Source organism: Heterodontus francisci, chromosome 37 (genome assembly GCF_036365525.1).
Source record: "Heterodontus francisci isolate sHetFra1 chromosome 37, sHetFra1.hap1, whole genome shotgun sequence".
In the NCBI taxonomy this organism is placed as follows: domain Eukaryota; kingdom Metazoa; phylum Chordata; class Chondrichthyes; order Heterodontiformes; family Heterodontidae; genus Heterodontus; species Heterodontus francisci.
Genome location: NC_090407.1, coordinates 8,245,602 through 8,268,833, shown reverse-complemented (window position 1 = coordinate 8,268,833; position 23,232 = coordinate 8,245,602). Strand labels below are relative to the sequence as shown.

General features: G+C 41.8%; 1 protein-coding gene across 2 annotated transcripts in view; it reads right to left on the bottom strand.

Annotated features, from left to right (window-relative positions):
• eno1a (enolase 1a, (alpha)) overlaps positions 1-23,232 on the bottom strand; it is a 58,729-nt gene that overhangs the window by 8,636 nt on the left and 26,861 nt on the right. For both annotated transcript variants that reach the window (XM_068017018.1, XM_068017017.1), the window contains exons 5-9: positions 14,533-14,602; positions 12,234-12,367; positions 10,624-10,846; positions 2,324-2,521; positions 511-712 (exon numbers count right to left, since the gene is read on the bottom strand). In XM_068017018.1, the coding sequence (XP_067873119.1) occupies positions 511-712; positions 2,324-2,521; positions 10,624-10,846; positions 12,234-12,367; positions 14,533-14,602 (827 nt within the window). The remainder of the gene's footprint in view (positions 1-510; positions 713-2,323; positions 2,522-10,623; positions 10,847-12,233; positions 12,368-14,532; positions 14,603-23,232) is intronic.

Below are 23,232 nucleotides of genomic sequence, written 5' to 3'. Positions count from 1 at the left end.
GTGGGCGTACATCTCAGGAAAGGATGAACAGGCTGGGTCTCTTTTCTCTTGGGAAAAAAAGAAAGCTGAGGGTGACCTAATAGAGGTCTTTAAAATTATGAAAGGTTTTGATAGAGTGGATAGAGAGAGAATGTTTCCACTTGTGGGGAAAGACCATAACCAGAGGCCATTAATATAAGATAGACATCAAGAAACCCAATAGGAAATTCAGAAGAAATTTCTTTACCCAAAGAGTGGTGAGAATGTGGAACTTGCTACCACAGTGCGTGGATGAAGCAAATAGTATAGATGTATTTAAGAGGAAGCTAGATGAGCACATGAGGGAGAAGGGAATAGAGGGTTACGATAATAGATTTAGATGACCAAAGAGTGGCGGAGGCTCGAATGGAGCATAAACTGTTGGGCCAAATGGCCTATTTCTCTGCTGTATATCCTATGTATGCCTCTGAAGTGCCTTGGGAAGTTTTTGCTGCATTAAAAAGGTGCTATATAAATGCACAAAGGACTCACGCTTCAATGGACTCTGTGACAGTGCCAATCTGGTTCACTTTCAGTAGTAGGCAGTTGCAGGCTTTCTGTGTAATTGCTTTAGCAATGCGAGTGGGGTTTGTCACAAGCAAGTCATCACCAACCACTTGGATGTTTGCTTCAGCTGTAAATTGTGTCCAGGCTGCCCAATCATCTTGATCAAAAGGATCCTCAATGGAGACAACTGGAAAGCAGAGTTAATTTTTCTGAATCTTTTCACACATTTAAGGATAATATTATTGCAAGAAAAGCCCAAGACCCAATTATATCCGGAGCAAAGAAAGGCCATTTGGCCCATCAAATCCAGTTGCTTTCAGGATTATTCGATCATGGAATATTTTCTACACCAACTGTTAATCTACTACTTCCAAAGAAAAACTAATTTCATTCCACTATTCCTTTGAGGGATGAGGGTGGAAGATGGGGGGTGGGGGGTGGGGGGGGGGGGGGGGGGGGAGCAGATGTGAACCAAGGAAAGGGGATGCAAAATTAAGCCGTACTTTGTCATTTCTATCATCTTTAATCCTGTTTCTCAAAATGTTTAGATTCAAAAAAGGTGCCAATTACCTGAGATCAACTTCTGTGGAATTCTATTTCACATTGTCCATTATCCCATGGGGGAATTTCTACCCCAGCCCCCAAATCTCAAACGTTGCTTGAAGCATCTGAATCACTTACATCCTCCAGTATTACATTCGTGACTAAAGACATCCACCTCAGCTATATCTTATACTATTTTGAACTCCTGTGTCACGTCTCTAGCAGAATTACTTTTAGTTGCTTAAGCCTTTATTTGTCTGCTCTCGAGTCTCCTCCATCCTCACCACACAAGCCTGCAATCATTCTGAAAACCAGTACGTCTATATCCTTTGAGGATTGTTGAGAAATTGGACAGGACTAGCTTGGGTGCTCCTCCCTCCACCTCTTTAATGTCTTTGTTCAGTCTTCTTCCTTCTCTTCAAGGCATTGAGATCATACTGGGGTAATTCAGTTATTCACTGAACAAGTTGAACCATTAGAACAGTCTTGATTATCTTGAAATTAATATTTTACATTGTTGTGCTATTCATTTCTATCTCCTCTCTCTTCTCAGCAACTTAAGAATTGTGCCTCATGCCAGGTGATTGAGGTTGCATTTTGGATCGTTAAGTAACCAAAAAAGTGAGAATCCCACCCCCCCCCCTCCCCCAGAGCTCCCAATAGGGCAGATTGTGTGGCGACAGGTAATCTATAAAGAAAAGACTACTTGTTCAACAGCTTTCAAATTACAGCTATCCTTCACATTAGATAACACACACACGTTGCAATGTTGTGTAAAGGTTTTACCAACAGAAAATGTCATTGTTAGAACTGAAACAGTGAAACTATGTTCCCATCATCGCTCTACCCTACGTAAATTGATTAGAACAATGTTACTGTGGGCTGTATGGTTAAGCAAGGAAACTGTAGCTCACTTATAGTTCGTGGCTGTTCCCGCAACTCTAAAGGATTACACAATAAAGTTTAAAAAGCAGATATCTCTTCATAATAACACTAACTATAGAGCAACTGCCCTATAAACAGTTAAGGCATTCCATGGCTAATAAATTAAAATTTTCATCAGTTGTTGGTTGGTTTCAGCAAAGGTCCAATAGGTCAAGCACTACTGGTGTAACACAAAGCCATGAGGTTAGCTAACTTTAGCCAGGGCAATAGTATGCAAGATTTGACCTCAAACCGAAGGTCGAGTATTGTCACCACACAGATTTAAATCAGAGATACAGCAACTGTGGGAATAAAAGTTGTAGAATCTTACCAGGGTAATTTTTCTTGAAACTCAAGTAAAGTTCAATCAGCTTGTCATGAGTGACATAACGATTGGGATTAGGTGGGGATTTGAAATCTAAGTCATATTTCCCTTCACGAAAGAACTCGGAGGCTGCTATATCCATACCGATCACAACCTTGTCAGAGTAGCCAGCTTTATCGATGGCGACCTTCAACAGTTCTAAAGCTGTAAGAGAGACAGTCAAAATCCAAGCAGCCACATCTTTGCCTCAATAGTATTTGCAAATTGATTTTAAGATACGAGTGAGGGGAGAAAGTCAGTCTGAGGAGGGTGGAGGGAAGTCAGTCAGGGTTCCTAACCCTGATCGTTAACTAATGACCTACACTGGAACATGCATTTCCACTGAAGGCCATTTGACAATGATCATTTTGGAATGTTAGCTGGCATGGGTGGGCCAGGCAGCCCATCCCCCGAGTCAAGAAGTGACTAGCACTTCCTGTGCTTGAAGAATGACCACTTGGCCAAGTCACTAAGGCATATAAAATTGTACAATAGCCAGAACCAACTTCGTAGAAAAGGTGAGAAAATTGGAAACAAATGTTTTTATGTTCTTAAGTGCTTCTCAACATACCAACATAAAAATAGCCACTCTCCAGTTCCCTTTGGGATTACAGTAAAATGCTATGCAAGTTGAACATTAGGCTACTAGCAAGGCATGTAATCATGATCAATAGCACAAACCAGTCTTGGATAGCCTGTCCACACCTCATCACATCTATTTGGGTTAATACTCAAGAAAATGTTGTTTTCCTCTAACGGAACATGCAGTGGTGTTGGAGCACCAACACCATGCTTGGAAATATCTCACTGTCACACCAAAGTGAATAAAGGCTAGTCAGCTGCTCTCAGTTACTTCCGCTACATCGGGGAGACGAAACACAGACTGAGTGACTGCCTTGGGGAATGCCTCAGTTCAGTCCGCAAGCAGGACCCTGAGTTTCTTCTTGTCTGTCATTTCAATTCTCTACCTTGCTCCCAGTCTGACCCCTCAGTCCTTGGGCTACTACAGTGTTCCAACAAAGCTCAACTCAAGTTCAAGGAACAGCACCTCATTTTTCGATTGGACACTTTACAGCCTTCTGGATTCATTGAGTTCAATAATTTTTGATCATAACCTCTGCCCCCATTTTGTTCCTTTTTTTTTTGCTGGTTCCGTTTTTTCTCGATTTCTGTTTCTTTCTTAATTCCTTTACTTTGCGTTCAGAAGGCTGCTTTCCTGCCATTCACACCTCATCTAGACACATCTTTTGTTTCTTTACTTGTCCCATTACTACTTTCTTTGGCTTTGCACTATGAAACCTTTTGTCATTTAATCTCTCCCATTACAAACCTTCCCTTTTGTTCTTCTTCCCACCCTCCCTTCTTTAACTTGCTCAAAACCTATTACATTTCTAACTTTTCTCAGTTCCGATGAAAGGTCACAGACCTGAAATGTGGAGAGAGAAACAGAGTTGAGTGTTTTGCAGCATTTTCTGATTTTATCTCAGTCACCAGTTGTCCTGCTGCATTAATGTGAATTAATACGTGAGCCTCAATGGCAAGTGCCAGCAAGCTATCCAACAGTGCTGGTCATCACAGCCGAGCCTGGTCTTATCCTCAGCCAATGATCACATGCGTACTTCCAATAAGGGGGTTACTGTACAGCAAGATACAAACCATGACTAATTTTCCATTCTCCAATCCAGGGGGTGCTGTTGTCAATTGCAACATCCCTACACTATCCTGCTTGAGGGCAGCTAAAATCAGCCAAGAGCGGTGATTGTACCTGGGATCTCTCTGGCCTTTAGAGACAGACACTTGAGCCATTGGGACAAATTTTACTCCCCATTTTGCTGCAGTAAAAAGCAATGTCAATACAGTCAAGAGTCCAGTTTTGTTCTTGCTTTTGACAAATAATTTTTTAAAAAGACATTCAATTTTCACCACCCACCCAACCATTTTAAATTTTTAGTCCATTTCCATAACAATCAAATATATTTTCCTGCATGAATCCAAGTTAAAAGCACTGCAGACATGGTCACTAGTCTACAAACAGTAAGCAGAGATCAGGTCTTCTCCACACCATTCAACTGAGGAATAAACCTGTTTGTATCTTGGACAGGGTTCGATTACTCATTGCATTAAGGAGATATGGGGAAAGTGTGCGAAAAAGGCATTGAAGTGGATGATCAGCCATGATCATATTGAATGGTGGGGCAGGCTCGATGGGCTGAATGGCTTACTCCTGCTCCTATGTTCCTATTAGCACTGTGCTGTAAACTACAATCTTTTAGAAGTCTAAAAATCAGCTGATGTGAATATTCCATAACTGGAATATACAACTCAACTTTCCAAGGATTAGGAATTTTTTGGAGCAAAATAGGAAAGGATGGATTGGATGATTTAAAGGGTGAATTCGGGACAAACATGGCTAACCTAATATTTCAATAATATTATGGGAAAAAATCCTCATTTTCCACTGCTTAAAGTTTACATTAGGATTAAATCTTGCCTCCTACAGTGAAATTTTACTGTTCTTTGAAAGTTTCCTTGCACTGAAATGAACCCCGCTGGCTCACTTATTATTTATTTTCCAGGATCAAGAAAAGAACCACATCCAGAATGTTAACCTGTCATTTCACTTCACACTGTCTGAAGGCTCTACTGTGCCTCTTCAGAATTTTCTGTCTTTATTTGACAACTACATATGTGGAAAATAAGATATTTGAAATGATAAAAATTACAACTGCATCTGACAGACAACATAACTTCCACTTATTTTCCATGTGCATTCGGATTAGAATATAGTACCACTGAAATATATGGAGGAGTGGACAATCTAATAATTGGTGTCTAATGGACGGGTGAAGCACGAGCAGAATGTGAATCCATATAGTCCAGAAATTCAGGTTAGCAAGGCTCCTTTGAAAGCACCTTCCAAACCCTTGACCTCTACCACCATCACATTTCCTTCACTGTCGCTGGGTCAAAATTCCTTCCTAACAGCATTGTGGCTGTATCTACACCAGATGGACAGCAGTGGTTTAAGAAGGCAGCTCACCACCACCTTCTCAAGGGCAATTAGGGATGGGCAACAAATGCTGGCCTAGCCAGTGACGCCCACATTCCAGGAATGAATAAAAAAAAGAGGGCAGCTAGATTTGACTTCAACATTCCTAAGCTAGGGAAGGGATGGAAGGATACAAGTCAACCAAGGCTCCCACTCCCAGCTGGGAAAATGCATGCATGTGGATGTTAGGGAAAATAAGATTAGACTTTTCTGTGATTCCCACAGTCAAATTGTCCATCAACATCCCTCCATCCAAGCCATGTTGAAAAGTAAGACTTGCATTTATATAGCACCTTTCATGACTTCAAGATGTCCCAAAGTGCTTTACAGCCAATGAATTACTTTTGAAGTGTAGACACTTGTAATAGAGTCATAGAGAGATACAGCACTGAAACAGGCCCTTTGGCCCACCGAGTCTGTGCTGACCATCGACCACCCATTTATACTAATCCTACATTAATGTAGGAAATGCACAGCAAGCTCCCACAAACAGCTGTGTGATAATGACCAGATAATCTGTTATAGTGACATTGATTGAGGGATAAATATTGCCCAGGAGACTGGGGGGCTTAACTCCTGCTCTTCTTCAAAATCGTGCCATGGGATCTTTTTGTTCCACCTGCGGGGGCAAACGGCCTCGGTTGGCACTCCCTCAGTATGGCACTGGAGTGGTTGGATAGCGTGGGGATGAGATGCTTACAGAACCAGTCCTAGCAGTGTCAGCCTGTTCAGGAAATAGGGGCAGGCATGCCACAGAAAACCCATTTTTAAAAAATTGAACATTTTAAGCACAAAAGTAATGCAGCTGGAAAAAGCCAATTAACTGTCCTACTTACGAATCGTCCGTTTAGTTCGGGATTCAAAGTGACACAATTTTTTCCCCCGACGTGGCTCACCTCCCCCTCACCCCACTGCAGTTTTAAAAACTGCCCACGTTCATACTTTATTCAGCATAACGCCAATTATGATTAATTACTAATTTCACTGGAAATTAGATCACAAACGGAATGTTACATGTTAAAATGCATGCAGATCATCTTACAGCAGCTGAGCTGCTTCAGCAGGAGTTTTTCATACAGCTCCTTTTCATTTAAGCACTTTAACACAAGCCAGCTTGCAGGTAAACTGTTGCAATAAGAAGTTGATCTAACAGTTACAGTAAGCAGACCCTGCCATGCATTACTTTCTGTTCAGCAGGCGGGGGTAAGAGATGGGCACTGGCCTGAGATTTTTCAGGTGCTACGAATAATATCCGCCGATGGTCTAAGTCGCAGAAAGTGAAACAGCCAAAACTAAAGTAATGGCAGCTCATGAACCTCATCAAAACTTTTAACACGAGCCCCCACCGGTTGTACAGCTTTACACAGGATGAAAGTTAAATCAGTTTCATTTGTACAGTTCCTGGATGTGGTCATTAAAGCTTTGGGGCCAGTCTGAGGAAATTGAACCCAGAATTAGGGAAAACATGTGTTTCTTTTATCTGAATCCTTGTGCATTTTTAGGAAATTTGGAAAAGGAGACAGTTAGGCTCCAATGTTTGTCAAGGATGGATCCTTTTAAAATAGGTTTTCAGGATATAGATGACACTGGCAAGATGACATTTATTGTTCAGTTAGTTTCTTGGAGATGGTGGTTTTGAACTGCTGCAGCACTGTATTACTGTACCCATCATGTTAGACAATGAATGAAGGCACAACTAAAAATTAGTCTCAACTTCAGGATTTTACTCCAAGATTAGGAGCGCCCACTTGAGGGGGAATAAAATGCTACAATAAATTTAAAAGTTTATATTCTCACTAGGCTGCAGAACTGGAAAATGGCAGATTTTCTTTTGGCACACAGTACTGGAGACAGAAGGAAATTACAAACCACTCAGCCACATTGTTAACATGCAGCTGAGAGATGGAAACAATCAGGAGAATTCAGGAAATTGTGTGGGCAGCTTTAAGAGATGAGAAACAATGAAAGTGAAGAACAACGTTAAAATGACAGCAGTAAGAATAAGTAGAAAGAAACTACAACTGGGGTTTAACACCAACGAAATTGAAGAGGGGAAATCTAGTTTTTGTGCCACAATTAAATTGAAAACATTAGAATTGCTGAATTAGGGATTAATCATTTATACACATGCATTTTACAAGTAACTTATACAATAACTGGCCACTGAAATAATTCCATGGGGAGATTATTCCTGTTGAGGAGGGGGAAAGCTCTAATTTCTCTCTTCCCTTTCATAATTTCATTTGAGCCTTCATCAATAGTCATTGCAGAATCCTAAACCTTTTAGGACATAAAAGCTACCTCGTTATGGTAATTCATTAAAATGAGGGCTGTTCCTTTCCAAGTTTAAAAATAAAATCAAATTGTGAAAAAAAATAACTTGATTGTATTGATTGAGGTAAAAACTATTTGATCCATGGGTGATAGAGAACAATGTGTTTAAATTACAAGTTGTGGGTACAGTACCAAAGTGGTTACGTTCCTGGACGGGTAATCCAGAGACCTGACCTAATGATGTGGTAGACCAGAGTTCAAATCCCACCACAGCAGCTAGGAAATTTAAAATTCAGTTAATTAATAAATCTGGAATAAAAAACCAGCATCAGTAACAGTGACCATGAAACTACTGGATTGTTGTTAAAAACCCATCTGATTCACTAATATCCTTTCGGGAAGGAAATCTGCAACTCTTGCCCAGTATGGCCTATATGCGACTCCAGACCTACAGCAATGTGGTTAATTCTGAACTGCCCTCTGAAAGGACCTAGCAAGCAGCTCAGTTCTATTCAAGAAGGCAGCTCAACCCCACCTTCTCAAGGGGAATTAGGGATGGGCGATAAATGCTGGCCTGACCAGCAATGCCCACATCCCATGAATGAATTAAAGAAAATTACAAATTGAAGACTACAAAATGTCAAAACTTGAGCAAAGACTTTAGATGACCCTGGTGTAATTTGATCCAACATGGTTATAGCACCAATGTATTGATTTTTTAAAAAAGTCTACTGCATTATGTCCAATTAGTACTGTACTTTAATCTTCAGGTAATATTGAGTTATAGGTCAACAGCTCATTGTTACTCTAAAACTTGTTTTAGTCAAGCTTGATGGCCAATCCTAGCTTCAAAAAGGGACAAAATACCCAGAAAGCACTGTTCTCTCTCATTTTAAATAAATCAGAGACTTCTGTAACAAAGGATGCCACTACCTAATCGCAAGCAGAGTTTTAAAACGGACCTACGAATTAGGAGCAGGAGTAGGCCACTTGGCCCCTCAAGCCTACTCCGCCATTCAACAAGATCATGGCTGATCTGATTGTCAAAGGCATTGCTGGCATAGAGCTTATCGAGTTTATATCATTAGGCTACATGGGTTTCCTTCAGTCAGTGGTGTGGGTTCAAGCCTTATAATGGATAATCTAGGCTGACACTGCAGCATAGTACCCAGTAGCTGCTGCATTGTTGGGCTTGCCATCTTACAGAGGAGACATTAACCAGAGAACCTAACAGCCTGTTCAAGCAGACATAAAATTCTCTCAGGAAAACAATGCAGGGAATTCTTCCAATGTCCTGGCCAACACTCATTTCTGAATCAATACCACTAGAACATTTAATTGGTCATTCATCTCTTATGCTGTTTGTGGAGACATGGTGTATATAAACTGTGCCATCTTTGACTCGTAACAGTGACTACATTTCGGAAAGTACTAATTGGTTCAGAAGCATTGAGATTTTTCAGGAGGTGCAAGGTATATTATAAATGAGAGTTTGTTTTCTTGTGTAGATGACTTCGACAGAAGAAAGGTTAATCACAACAGGCTGATACTTTAATGGATTCTATTTGTAATAATGCCTTGCAGCTGTCATATTGTCGACATCCAAAACTTCTGTATAGATAGTTACACTAAAAATATATGAAGTTGCTGTAGTCTGGTCCCAAGTTTGATATTTCCACATTTGAATCGACAAACATTGTACAAATTGTAAATTCCAGTGCTACTGCAAAAAAAAAAAGCATTAACCCAGGATTTCCACAAACCAAGATATACAATCAGAGATTAAGGTGCTGGGGATAGTCTTGGGCACATCTCACCTTGAGAGTCTGGTGCAACTGTTGATAGTTGAAACTTTTTAAACAGCATGACTGCTTCATTAGAACTCACAACATGCTGTTTAATTACCAAGCTTCTGGTTTAATTTAAATGGCAATTTCAGCTAAAATGTAGTTTGCACAGCCTGTCCCACATGTAATCAATGGTAGGAAGTTGGTTTTGAAGCTCATCAGCAAGCAAACCAATGCAAAATATTTGCTGCTACCTGGAACACATCTTGTGTTCCACATAGCAGCACGCTATGATTAGTTGACAGCTGCTTTTTAAGTCTTGCAGATTCAGCACTCAAGATGAGCAACTAGGTCAACAGTTCAAAATTCTTGCATTATGCCAAATTGACGGAGGCGTTATGCTCAGCTACACTTAGTTTAAGGAACCGTACTTCAGCAGCAGTATGAAAAGCGTATTGTGGTGTGACACAATCTGAAGATTTATTTTGACTACTAAAATCCAACTGAATTGAAACTTAAAGTATTAAACCCAGGGCAGTCTGGGAGGGTTTAAAGTATAGGCTAAAATCTCAGACTTAATACATTGACTGAAAATAAACTCTACTTTCTCAGTGGTAGCACTTGGAGGCAGAAGGTCGAGTTCATTCCCAATCCAGAGACTAAATTGACACTTCAGTGGAATACTGAGGGAGTGCTGCATTGTTGGAGAGGCAGTTTTTCCACATGGGAAAACAAATATCTGCCCACTCAGGTAAATGCAGAAGTTCCCATGGCACTATTTGAAGAGCCCAGGAATTCTCCCCCTGTCTTCCCACATCCCTAAACCATCATCACTAAAATACAATTATTCAGTCTTTTATCTCATTGCAGTTTGTGGAATCATACTGTGTGCTAATTGGCTACTGCATTTGCCTACATTGCAACACTGTCTACACTTACAAAAAAAAAAAATAATTGGCTGTCAAGTGCTTTGGAATGTCCTGAGGTCATGAAAGGAGCTATATAAATGCATGTCTTTCTTTTCAAACCAGTCATTTGAGAACCGAATCAACCATTTACATTGGTTAAAATAACACTTATAGCTGCACAAGATAGTGCTCTTGACTGTTAGTCTGTCATCAATTAAACAATGTTGGACACAGAACTAGTAAACTGACCTTCCTTGTTTTCCAAGATATTTGGTGCAAATCCACCCTCATCACCAACATTGATTGCATCCCTCCCGTACTTATCCTTGATGACATTCTTCAAGTTGTGATACACCTCAGCGCCAATGCGCATTGCCTCCCTGAAGTTGGCAGCGCCAATTGGCAGGATCATGAACTCTTGCATGGCTAACTTGTTGCCAGCATGAGATCCACCATTGATCACGTTGAATGCCTAGAAAGATCAGCACAAACATTTAAGCAGTGTCCAGTGGATGGTCTAATCCAAGTACCTGCACAAATCAAAATCAGAGATTAGTGCTGAGCTCTCCCAAGTCTAATGTGGAAAATCTTATTTGCATGTACATACTACCAAAAGAAACAACTAGTCATGCTAAAGAACCTGTACTGATCAGGATCTATCACTAATACTAGTTGAGATCTTGACCAAGTTGGAACCCTGGTAAGCAGAAATAGCTTCACTCCCTAATTCAGTCCTGTACCATTTAGAAAAATGGCTCCCATTCCCCAAAGCTGGTTTGTATCTTTGTGCAACATTCATCTCTTCTCCCTTTCCTTAACTTGTCCGATATAAAAGGATACAACCAAAGAGATCGGAATTCAAATATCTTGCCTTCCCTTTAATGCAGATTACACCTCCCTCCCCTGACAAATGGCATCACAACCAAGCCTAATCCCGTCCCCCCAACCCATGGAACTAATGCAGCCCCGCTTGCTTCCAAGATACAGGGAGCACCCAGCTGAAAGTCTCTGTACAGTACAAAATAGCTATTCTCATGTGGCACAATTAGGAGAAAAGAAGTAAACCACTAAAGTGGAGAAAACAGTAGTTAACCCTGTCCTTGAATTGAATGCACCATTTTGTGTTAGCAATATCTCTAAACTTACCCCAAAGGGATCAATCAATGCAAAGTTCATTGTATCAAATGGAGGTCATATTTCAATGGATGGGAACGATTTGCAACCCTAATTGAAATGTCAGTATTTGGTTACTTAAGTGTCCATAAATACATGACTACATGCCCAAGCATGATATATATAATGTACTGCATTCAAACAGGGCCATGGGGTCCTCAATAAACTTTTAATGAGCTGTAACATTAGGGATTTGTAACATTAGACTATGTCCAGATGCCTCAACAGATGCAGCAGCATCTTGTAACTCAGGGTAATTATCTTTCCTTCACATGTGCAGATTACACCTCCCTCCCCTGACAAATGGCATCACAACCAAGCCTAATCCCGTCCCCCCCAACCCATGGAACTGGTATTTGGTAAATCATTGAGCAAAATCAAATAGTAGACACTTTCAAAGTTTACTTCAGTGGATCTGGTTGAAGTTTGGCTATTGGGAGAGGAAACAAATCGACCACTAATGACATACTGAAAGCAGTACTCAGTACAATCCGAGTGCAGGGTCATTGTCAGCCCAATAGGAAGGAAAAGGTCAAGCAGTGTTTGCAACTGATGGAACCATCCTTGAGGGAACAAGGAATTCACTGAAACAAAAGGAGCCCCTGCCCTGCTCAAAAAAAGGAAACTGATCTCTCATGCAGAATACATTTTATAATTGTACAAGCTTGCTCGAAATAGAAACTTACTGGAACAGGCAGGATAACCTGTGTATTGCCTGCTAGATGGGAAATGTGACGATAAAGGGGGACCCCTTTCTCAGCAGCACCAGCCTTACACACAGCCAATGAAACGCCCAGAATGGCATTGGCACCAAATTTAGCTAAAATGGAAATACATTTTAAAAATTACTACAATAAAACAATTCAGTTCATAAAAGTTTCAATTAAAAACTTCTGGTTACAATTTAAAAAAAAATTATTTCCCCAAGTGGCAAAGGAGTGTGTAGTGAACCATCTAAAGCAGAAGGACCCAGGTTTAATCTCAGTCTGTGTCAAGTAAAGCAACCCAGCCAGGGAAGAAGCAGGGTATGGATGTTAAACAGGGCTTTAATACCAAAGTAAAAATTCCCTCCCTGATTGTGACCTTACAGCCCCTGCCAGGTAAAATCAACTCACCTGAGGCATGCCACACCCTCCGCAGTCAAATGGCCTGTCACTACTCATTATCTAGACTCAGTTGAAAATAAATTGCCATTTGTGCACCCATGAAAGTACAACATGGTAGTGGAGGTGGAGGAATAGTTTCACACAGGAGATATATTACACTTGTGCATATCCATAGATATATTACAGGGAACTGGATAGGGTGCAAGGATTGTAAGGGAGGGGTAGAACCTCTCACAGGCGGGCTTGCCGCACTCCTTGGAGTGGCGCAAATGCATGCAACAGTTTCAGCCTTACGATCAGCAGAAAGAAAACTGAAGTTATGTCCCAGGTTGCTCCAGGAAAACTCGATCTTGAACCCAAGGTTTCAGTCCACGACCAGAACCTGTCAGTAGCAGATTAGTTCGCCTATCTCGGCTGCACGCTCTCAAGCTGTCTACATCGATGATGAGACACGTGCAAGAATTGCCAAAGCAAGCATAGCCTTTGGCAGACTTTGAACATCAGTCTGGGAATGAAGAGGAGCAAGTCTGCCAACCAAACTGAAAGTTCATGGAGCAATAGATCTGCCCACTCTGCTCTACGCATGCGAGACTTGGACTGTGTACCAGCGTCATGCCAAGAAGCTCAACCACTTTCACTTGAGCTGCCGTCAGAAGCTTCTGAAGATTAGATGGCAGGACAAAATACCAGACACTGAGGTGCTCACCCGAGGTGGCATGCCAAGCATCCACACCATATTGAGACAGTCACAACTGAGTAGGGCTGGTCATGTAGCTAGAATGCCTGACACTCGCTAACCAAAGCGAATCGTCTATGGAGAGCTTGAGTCTGGGCTGCGCTGTCCTGGCAGTCAAAGGAAGCACTACATGGAACCTCTGAAAGCTTCGTTCAGGAGTTTTGATATTGACCCCGTGTCCCGAGAGAAGCTTGCCCAGGATCGCTGCACCTGGCACAAATAAAAAAGGTTGCGGCCTCCTTTGAAAGCAAGCAGATATCAGAGGCAGAGAGAAACCGCAAGGAGAGGAAATCCCGAACCAGCAGCTTGTCCAAAACTCAGTCGTCTGCATTATCCTGCCCCATTTGTGGTTGAACATTCCCGGTGGAGATCGGCCTTAGCCATCACCTACGTAACCAGCAGAACCCTACCAAACCCCCCAGATAATGGACATCATCACCTTCGCCTCAGAGGAAGAAAAACATAGGCTACTGCTATAGTTGGAGAATACTCTGGACTGGTCAGATACTTTTTAAACAATGACCACCGCTAACCAAGAGGTCAAGAAAGCATCTGCCGATCAAACAGCAATCAGGGCATAATTTCATCCACATCCAATCTCAAACAGGAGCACCATCACTTGGCAGGTCTCCAGAACAGAAGCCAAACTCCATCTCGGAACAGATCTTGAAGAATACAAGCCTGAATTTGTATCCTGCTTCCAATGATTTGATTGGTAAAATGCACTGCCCAAGTTCACCAGGAAGATCAGCTCAGACAGTGACAGAGGCACAAATAGCCTCAAAGCCCGAGTCAGTTAGGGTGGGGTGCGGACAGATCAGATTTAACTGCTGCCACCACCGCCCCCATGTTTGCACACACTGTTGGCAAATATGGAAATAGCCACTTGGGCAAGGTACTTGAGGGTAGTAACCACCCACACAAATTTATCTATAAAAAGAAAAGTATATAGCACCCATCACTCTGTGGCCTGACAATAATTTGCCAAAGTTGATCAGAAGAAACAATCATTAAAAAACTTGACAGTAGAAGGCATAACAATGGGTTAGTAAATTAGATTTTTATTGGCACAACAGTTTTACGGAGACATTTGGTGAGGTCTAAACACCTGTGAGCTCTTGTCTTAGAAGAAAGAACACCTACATTTGTTCTCTGTACCATCCATCGCCAACATCAGCTTGTCAATTTTCTCCTGCTCAAGAACATTTACATTCTGTGGGGGTAGGAAAAGAAAAGTCAGACAATGTGCACTACCCTTTGGTAAGTTATCATTTAAATCCAGTTCCTGCTCAAAAATAAATGGAACACAAAGTAACCACAGCATTTAGCCATAGACCAGCTTGATGTTTAGATTCATTCAAAACCAGCAACTTAATAAAGCGAAGGCATTGATAGCACTAAAGTACATATTCCTAGATTACAGTTGGGGCTCAGGGTTGCAGGGATTGGCAGTCAATGTAGGGAAGGTAATGGCAGTGGTGCTCATTGTCTTAAAGAACAAAGAACAGTATAGCACAGAAACAGGCCATTCGGCCCTCCAAGCCTGCGCCGATCTTGATGCCTGTCTAAACTAAAACCTTCTGCACCTCCGGGGACCGTATCCCTCTATTCCCATCCTATTCATGTATTTGTCAAGATGCCTCTTAAACATCGCTATCGTACCTGCTTCCACCACCTCCCCCGGCAGCAAGTTCCAGGCACTCACCACCCTCTGTGTAAAGAACTTGCCTCGCACATCCCCTCTAAACTTTGCCCCTCGCACCTTAAACCTATGTCCCCTAGTAACTGACTCTTCCACCCTGGGAAAAAGCTTCTGACTATCCACTCTGTCCATGCCGCTCCTAACTTTGTAAACCTCTATCATGTCGCCCCTCCACCTCGTTGAGGTGAATGGTACAGCGGGTCACGGCAAGGAGTGCAGTCACTTGGTACTGTTTTCCTGACTATTCTTGATCTTAAAGCACCATGTCAGTCTCATCTTCACTCTCCCCATCGCCCATTACTACTCCCATTTAATGTTACAATACAAAATAAGCCAATCAAGTTTGCAACATTGTGTTTTCCTCTACGAGTCAACAAGTCTAATCCCAGTCTCCTGCTCACTCCCCATACTGTTTAATGTTCTCTTTGTCTAGCAACTATCTCATTCTCTTAAAAATTATATTCTGAAAAATAAATCAGCCATGTGTTCTGAGGATGCCACCTTCCATACCAGTGCTTCCAATATGTCTTCCTTTTTTCTCAACCAAGGATTCCCCTTCACTGTCTGTACTCATTCCATTTCCTGCACTTCTGTTCTTACCCTATCTTTCCCCTCCCTCCTAGAACCACGAATGCATTCCCTTTGTCCTGACCTTCCACCCCACCAGTCTCCATGTTGAACGGATCATCCTTCGCCATTTTTGCCACTTCTGAACATTCACCCTCCCCTCATTCCAAAGGAACTGTTCCGTCGATGATACCCTGGTCCACTCCTCAATCACCCTCTCCCCAGCACCAGCCCATGCAAGTGCAACAGATACAACATGTTCCCTTTAACCTTCTCCCTTCCCACCATTCAAGGCCACAAACACTCCTTCCAAGTTAAACAGCAATTTACTTGTACTTCTTTCAATTTAGTACTGCATTCACTGCTCATGTGATCTCTTCCACACTGGGGAGAACAAATGTACATTGGGTCCATTTTGCAGAACACTTCTGTTTAGGCCACAAAAATGACCCCGAGCTGCCTGTCATTTTAATTCTCTGCCCCACTCCAACTCTGACCTCTGTTCTCAGCCTTCGACACTGTTTCAATAAAGCTCAACAGAAGCTCAAGGAACAGCATCTTTTGATTCGGCACTTTACAGCCTTCCAAATTCAAAATTCAGTTCAACAATTTCAGATCATAACCTCCACCCCCATTTTTCTGGGGCAGCAACTGTTGGTAAAAATCTGCTATTTGCATTCACACCTCCTCTAGTCATCTTTTATTTCTTTACTTCTCGCATTACCATTTCATTTTGCATCACACCATCATCCCTTTTATTATTTAATCTCTCCTGTCTTTCACCCTATCATAGACCTTTCCTTTAGTTCTCCCCCCCAACCATTTTCCTGGCTTTTGTACTTGCATCTCTACCTTTTTCCAGTTCTGATGAAAGGTCATTGACCTAAATCAGCTGGGGTGAGTGGGAGTGGAGAGGTGCATTCCTGGTTGCATAAGACTTTGTTACATGCACTCCTGCTGAAGGCAGGTCGCCCCCATTTGTGTCGTATGTCCCTGGTCAGATCAGCATGCAGGATTTGCCCAGAGGACAATGCTCGAGTATAAGAACTTGTTTGCACTGATGGGAAGGGCAAGTGCTTCACACTGACAGCAAGGTTTTAGCATAAATACATGCTTTGATTTGAAATCATAGGATCTGTATAATTCCATGATAAGAGGTAGAGTCTTAAATTATGACTAGTGTTACGACCAGGTGAGAAGGGGTCTAGGGATCCCCTCTCAGCCTTTGCCTGGTTTAACCATAACAGGGTTTAATTTTAGAAACACCGTATTTTTAGCTCCCCCTCAGGTGAATCCTTGTTCATTGCTCCAATTGTAAGGCAAAGAAATCAGACAGGTTTCCTTAGGTTTAAACAAGGTGGAATTTTATTAATCTTAAACTCTAATCTGGTTACCAACAACGAATGTGACACGACCACACCAGCATGCATATGTGATAAATACACACTCAGATAGAGACAGAAAAAGTAGAAAGAATAAAAGGGAAATGTTTGAGGCAATATCTGTTAGTTATTTACTGTCCTTTGAGTTCAATGTGGTGTCTTTGGTTGCTGGTAAGTCCTGCTATTCGGTGCGGCCCAGTTTACACTTCAACTTGTTTCGATGTCAGAGTCTTTTCTCTCGAAGTTTACGTGTCTTCAGTGGGTCCAGTGGCTTGGTAGAAAGCGAGAGAGAGGGACATCCAGGAGAGAGGCTTGCTTGTTCGAGCTTCACTTGCAAACTGCCCTCAGTTCCTTTCTGTGTGGCACAATTTCAAAAACCAAGTTGGCCAGCAGGTCAGTCACGTGACTAACTGGCTTAACCGCTTCTGTGTTTGTGGATTCTATCATCTTAGCAGTCCCTGGAATGCACTTCCTTACACCTTCAATGTCTGATGATCAAATTCCATTTGGGTTAATTGGATCAGGGAATAGTCCTTTGTCTCCACAAGCAGTGTCTCTTATATAAATGTCCTTCCAGCCCAAATGTCTGGTGATCTCTTTAACAAGTCATTTCTTCACTCCAGCAACAGTTCAAAATTAATGTTCATATGACCCAATTAATATGCCTCGTTCTTGGTAGGTGGGGGTCTTCATGACACTGGACTGCATAAATTATCACAGGCAGGAACTGCACATTGCAGATTATGCAACAGCCATCACAATTCATTTGTTCCTTGTCTTTGCCTCATACATTTATTCAGCACTTACTAGCACGGAATAGAAATGCTAAAATTTGCACTCATGCAAATACTAGTTATTGTATTAGGATCTTACTTCATTCAAGCAATAAATCAGAACCATAGCAACATACATTCCAGATGAATTGTTGCATATTGCAGACTTTAGTACAAATTGATAAATAGCCCAAGAATATCAAGTGGTGTTAATATAATTAGCCAAATACAAAAAGAAATTGAGAAGAATCTTTGGTTAAAAATAGAAAGATATTTACTGACCTGAACGCAGCACGACATTTTAAACAGCAGAATAAATACTGGTGGAGAATGGTGCACATCACTGACTTCAAGGATTTTTCAACTGGGCGTTTTGCAGTTTTAAAATCACAGCAATATGTGCGCATTAAAGACACATTGTACAGCGAGCTCGCCACTGGTATCAGACCCACCGGCCGTCCATGTCTCCGCTATAAAGACGTCTGCAAACGCGACATGAAATCGTGTGACATTGATCACAAGTCGTGGGAGTCAGTTGCCAGCGTTCGCCAGAGCTGGCGGGCAGCCATAAAGACGGGGCTAAAATGTGGCGAGTCGAAGAGACTTAGTAGTTGGCAGGAAAAAAGACAGAGGCGCAAGGGGAGAGTCAACTGTGCAACAGCCCCGACAAACAAATTTCTCTGCAGCACCTGTGGAAAAGCCTGTCACTCCAGAATTGGCCTATATAGCCACTCCAGGCGCTGCTTCACAAACCACTGACCACCTCCAGGCGCGTATCCATTGTCTCTCGAGATAAGGAGGCCCAAAAGAAAATCTCAGTACAACCCTGTAAGTGGTAGTAGATAGCAGGCTAGAAATTTGGAGGCATGAGGAAAATCTTTTAATGCAACGAGTGGTTAGGATTTAGAATGCACTGCCTGATAGGGTTGTGGAAACCAATTCAATTGTAGCTTTCAAAAGGAAAATTGGATAAATACTTGAAGGAGAAAAAAATTGCAGGGATCTGAGGTAAGTGCAGAGATAGGAGGACTAACCGGATTGCACTTCGAAAGAGCTGGCACAGAATCAATGGGCTGAACGGCCTCTTTCTGTGCTGTAATATTTTACGATGATGCATTTCCCGGACTGCTATTTTAACAGGTCCATTAAAACAGGAGTGTCACTTAAACTGGATCTGATAAACGCCCCCCCCACCCCCGGATTGCCACAGGAAGGCCAGCTCCAATCAGCTGCCCCAAGCTGGTAATATCGCCCCCAATTGGAGACTTCAGCATGCAAACTGGCTGCCCGCTTATGTGCAACAAGCAACTGATCTGTCTCTGTCTGTCTGCTTGCAAACTTCCCCAGTGGCGGGAATGTGTCAGGGAGCCGTCCTTGGCTCCCCACAATTATCCTGGTACCCCCACCTCCAAGCCCACCATCCCAGAGCTGGGAAAATTCTACCCGAAGCTTTCAAGCACTATTTTCACCACAGCAATTTCTAGCCCATAGAATTTGAACTAATATCACTGTAAAATGGCAGGGTGATAAAGTTATGGCAGAAAACCATGTGACGAATCCGGTGAACAAATGTACAGAATGGTGAGAGCTAGGGCCCGACCAAATTCAGAGTCAAATTTTACAAATTTCACAGTCACAGCGTCTTAAGAATTGTGAATTTCAGAATCTCACATTGTAAATTTCACTGTGTTGCAACAAACCATGAAAATGATTTATTTAAAACAAAAAAACGGGGGTTTTATGGTTTCAAATGGCATTTATTGTATGCTCAAAAACTATTGTTAAAAAGAGGACTGTAAACAGATCACATTCTTTACTCACTGGCTTCCAAATTCTTTCACTCCATGTGCTGTAGTAATGGTTGTGGCAGTCTTTGATTTGCTCATTCTGGCACTCTCACTTGTGCACTAACACTTGAGACTGCTTCTCTCAAAACTGCATTGGAAGCCCTCCCTCATCTACCAATCGATGAGTTGAGCCTTGTGTCAATCACTAAAACGCGCAAAGTTTGCAAAATGGCTGATTTCATGGAGGACCTGAGATTTCATGGCTGTGAATTTGGTAGGACCCTAGTGATAGCACAAGAGTCACCCTGAAGTTCGACTTCTATTATACCAAACTGAATGCAAGTAGACCAAGTGAGCGAAGTGACTTACTTGAGGGAAATAAATTGACAAATGCTACTATTCAATCTTCCCTGCCTCAGTTCCCATCTCCCACTGCCCTGTATTCTAGTATCAATTCTGCAACAAGTTCACACAATCCCTTTTGTGGCATTTTGTCCAAAATGGTTAGTATACCAGGCACTCTTATTTTCCAAAATGCAGTTTTAAGTTTGACGTGCATACTTCCAGAAGTATAATTTTGTTGGGTCTGAATTTCTTTTAAAAATTAAACAATAGAATGAATGCAAAGATAGGGTCGAGTATGAATACTTCATAACTGCACTTCAGATCAAAGATGATTAAATGGGACACTTGAGCCAAGTGCAAAAATAAGCCATGCTGCAATACAAGAGCTGAGTTATGAAGTCAGAGTTAAATAATAAAACATAAAATACAAGTGGACCTAAAGAGAGCAGCCAGAGAAAATTATTATATCCAAATCGAAGTTCAAACAACTGGATAATAATTAAGATAATGAATAGCCTAGGAATGTGGAATAAGTTATATGCAGACAGGAACGTATGGCGTTAATAGAAAACTGTGTTGAAAGTGTGTACAAAAAAAAACGTCAGCAACAAATGATAATAAGACCTGGGATTATTCAATCTACTTTAAAAGCTTTATAGTAAGGTATCCTTTACAACAACCTTCAGTATCCAGCAGTAAGAGCATACATACAATTAGTCCATTTATGGAAAAAGCACTTTTGCCTCTGGGATCTACAAAAGTAGGCAACATTTTATTTTCCTTAAACCCTTGATACAGTTTTACATAAATGGGTGTTCATAATCCATATTGCATTGCTGTTAACTGGCTATAGCATAGCTGGTTGGACAAGACCAGATGTAATGCTATAGAACATTTAGCATAGCAATATTCGAAGCATTTATCAGACATTAAAAAGATTACCATTGGAAGGTGGCGTGGGCTGTGTGACTCTCTCTATTGAGTCTCTCCTCTCCCATTCCCTCCCCTCCCAGTTCACAGGCTGTGTTTGGTGGATCACAGTCCAACTTGGCAGCTGTTCCGATATGATAACTGACAAAGGCCATGGTTTTTTTTTTCATTTCCAAAATATACTTTATTCATAAAAATCTGTAAAATTTACATTGCCAAACAGTTTCAAACAGCACCAAAAAATACAAACATTGCAAGGGAGATCAGTTTCCTTCAATACTATCATGGGTTTCTTCACAACCCTTCCATTTCACAATTGTCATGCCAATTACAGTTTTACATTTACAGCAAATGAAAATATTAACGATACAGTTCGAGGGGTTTCCCATGGATCCAGCCCCTCAGTTCAGCTTGGTGGGAGGACCTTACACAGTGGTCTTTCCCCATTGAGCCTTTGCTGCGGCTGCCCCAAGCTTTAGTGCATCCCTCAGCACGTAGTCCTGGACCTTGGAATGTGCCAGTCTGCAACATTTGGTAGTGGACAACTCTTTGCGCTGGAAGACCAGCAAGTTTCGGGCAGACCAAAGGGCATCTTTCACCGAATTGATAGTCCTCCAGCAGCAGTTGATGCTTGTCTCAGTGTGCGTCCCTGGGAACAGCCCGTAGAGCACAGACTCCTGTGTTACAGAGCTGCTTGGGATGAACCTCGACAAAAACCACTGCATCTCTTTCCACACCTGCTTTGCGAAGACACATTCCAGGAGGAGGTGGGCGACCGTCTCTTCCCCACCACAGCCACCGCGGGGGCATTGTGCGGAGGGGGCGAGACTTCGGGTGTGCATGAAGGATCTGACGGGGAGGGCCCTTCTCACCACCAGCCAAGCTACGTCTTGGTGCTTGTTTGAAAGTTCTGGTGGTGATGAGGCATTCCGCCAAATGACTTTGACGGTCTGCTCGGGGAACCATCCGACAGGATCCACCACAAAGGCCATGGTTAATGTCAGTCAAATGTGCTTGCTCACAAGACACGAGTCCTCGAGAGGCTGCTGGCAGGAAGGAAGTATTGTACATACCTATTCAAGTGATCGGGAGAATAGATTTTTTTTGGAATTTACAGTGGCCTTTAAATCCACTCAATTTTCTGCAGCACTTACAATGTCTACTGAGAAAAAAGGGATTTTAAATCATTTGCCAGCATTTGTTCAAAAAAGCCGATCTATTTCTTCTGTGCATTATTCATGCAGCTCTTGAAATATTGGTATACTTAAAAGTCATTTCTCCACATTGATGTTGAATAAGCACAGAAGATAAAAGGTGTTTGAATACTGTTGGGAACTCAAGGTTCTGCCATATTCTGGCTGGACTCTATTGATGCTTTGTTAAAAGTCAAAATCTGAAAATGTTGGCAATTATAACAAGTCCAACAACCTCAATTGAGAAAAGACATGGGTCCTTCATCAAAACTAAAAGGGTTTACATTCAAAACATAATTATTTTCTCTTTTCAGATATTGCAGACCTGTTATGTATTTCTAGCATTTTGTTTGTTTTAATTCAAATTTCCAGCAATTGCAATTTTCCAAAAGTTGGTTACTGCCTAATCCCCATTTTGCAGTACTGTGAACTTCAAATGTTGAAATAACCTACTGTAATTTTGCTGCTGAATTAACCAGATTATCTATATAATAGTCAAACATAAGTAAAGAAAAAAAAATCCCTTATGCTTTGCACAATGTTTTAAGGTTCACTTATCTACCAATCTCATATTGCCTTTTCCAGGTGTGATGCCTAGATTCCCTCTGCTGTGGCTGAACTGGGTAAAACTCAATTAGGAATCACAGCGATACCCTGTATCCTTTAAGGATTTTCAACAATGGCAAGTTTGGAGGTCAACCATTTGGTGTAAACGGCTCGGCGGAAACACGTCTGGAGATAGTAAATCCCTCCCCCTCTCTGGAATCAGGACCACAAAGTGGCTAGCCCAATGAAATGCCAGCTGCAGCAGCCGTGCATTTTTGAATCTGTCTGCAGGCAGGCTGAATTCTAGCACCATTGATGCATATTGCTGACTCTTTCCCAGATGGACATTAGCTAAAGTCCACAGTTTGCTTTACTCTTAACACATCATTCTCCGAGATTCTGACCCAATCGTTAACTCTTTGAGATCTTGAAATTTCAAACGGAAGTCAGAAACAAGAGATTGTGGGGTCTGCTCATGCAGAGTTTTGTTGCTGCCGTTCTGCACTACTGTATCAATGAGGTCAATGGGCAGGAACTGCCACAATTTGGAGCTACTTCCATTAAAAAAAAAGTCTATTAGACTCATACTGAGTCCAATCGGTAGAAATAGACATCTTG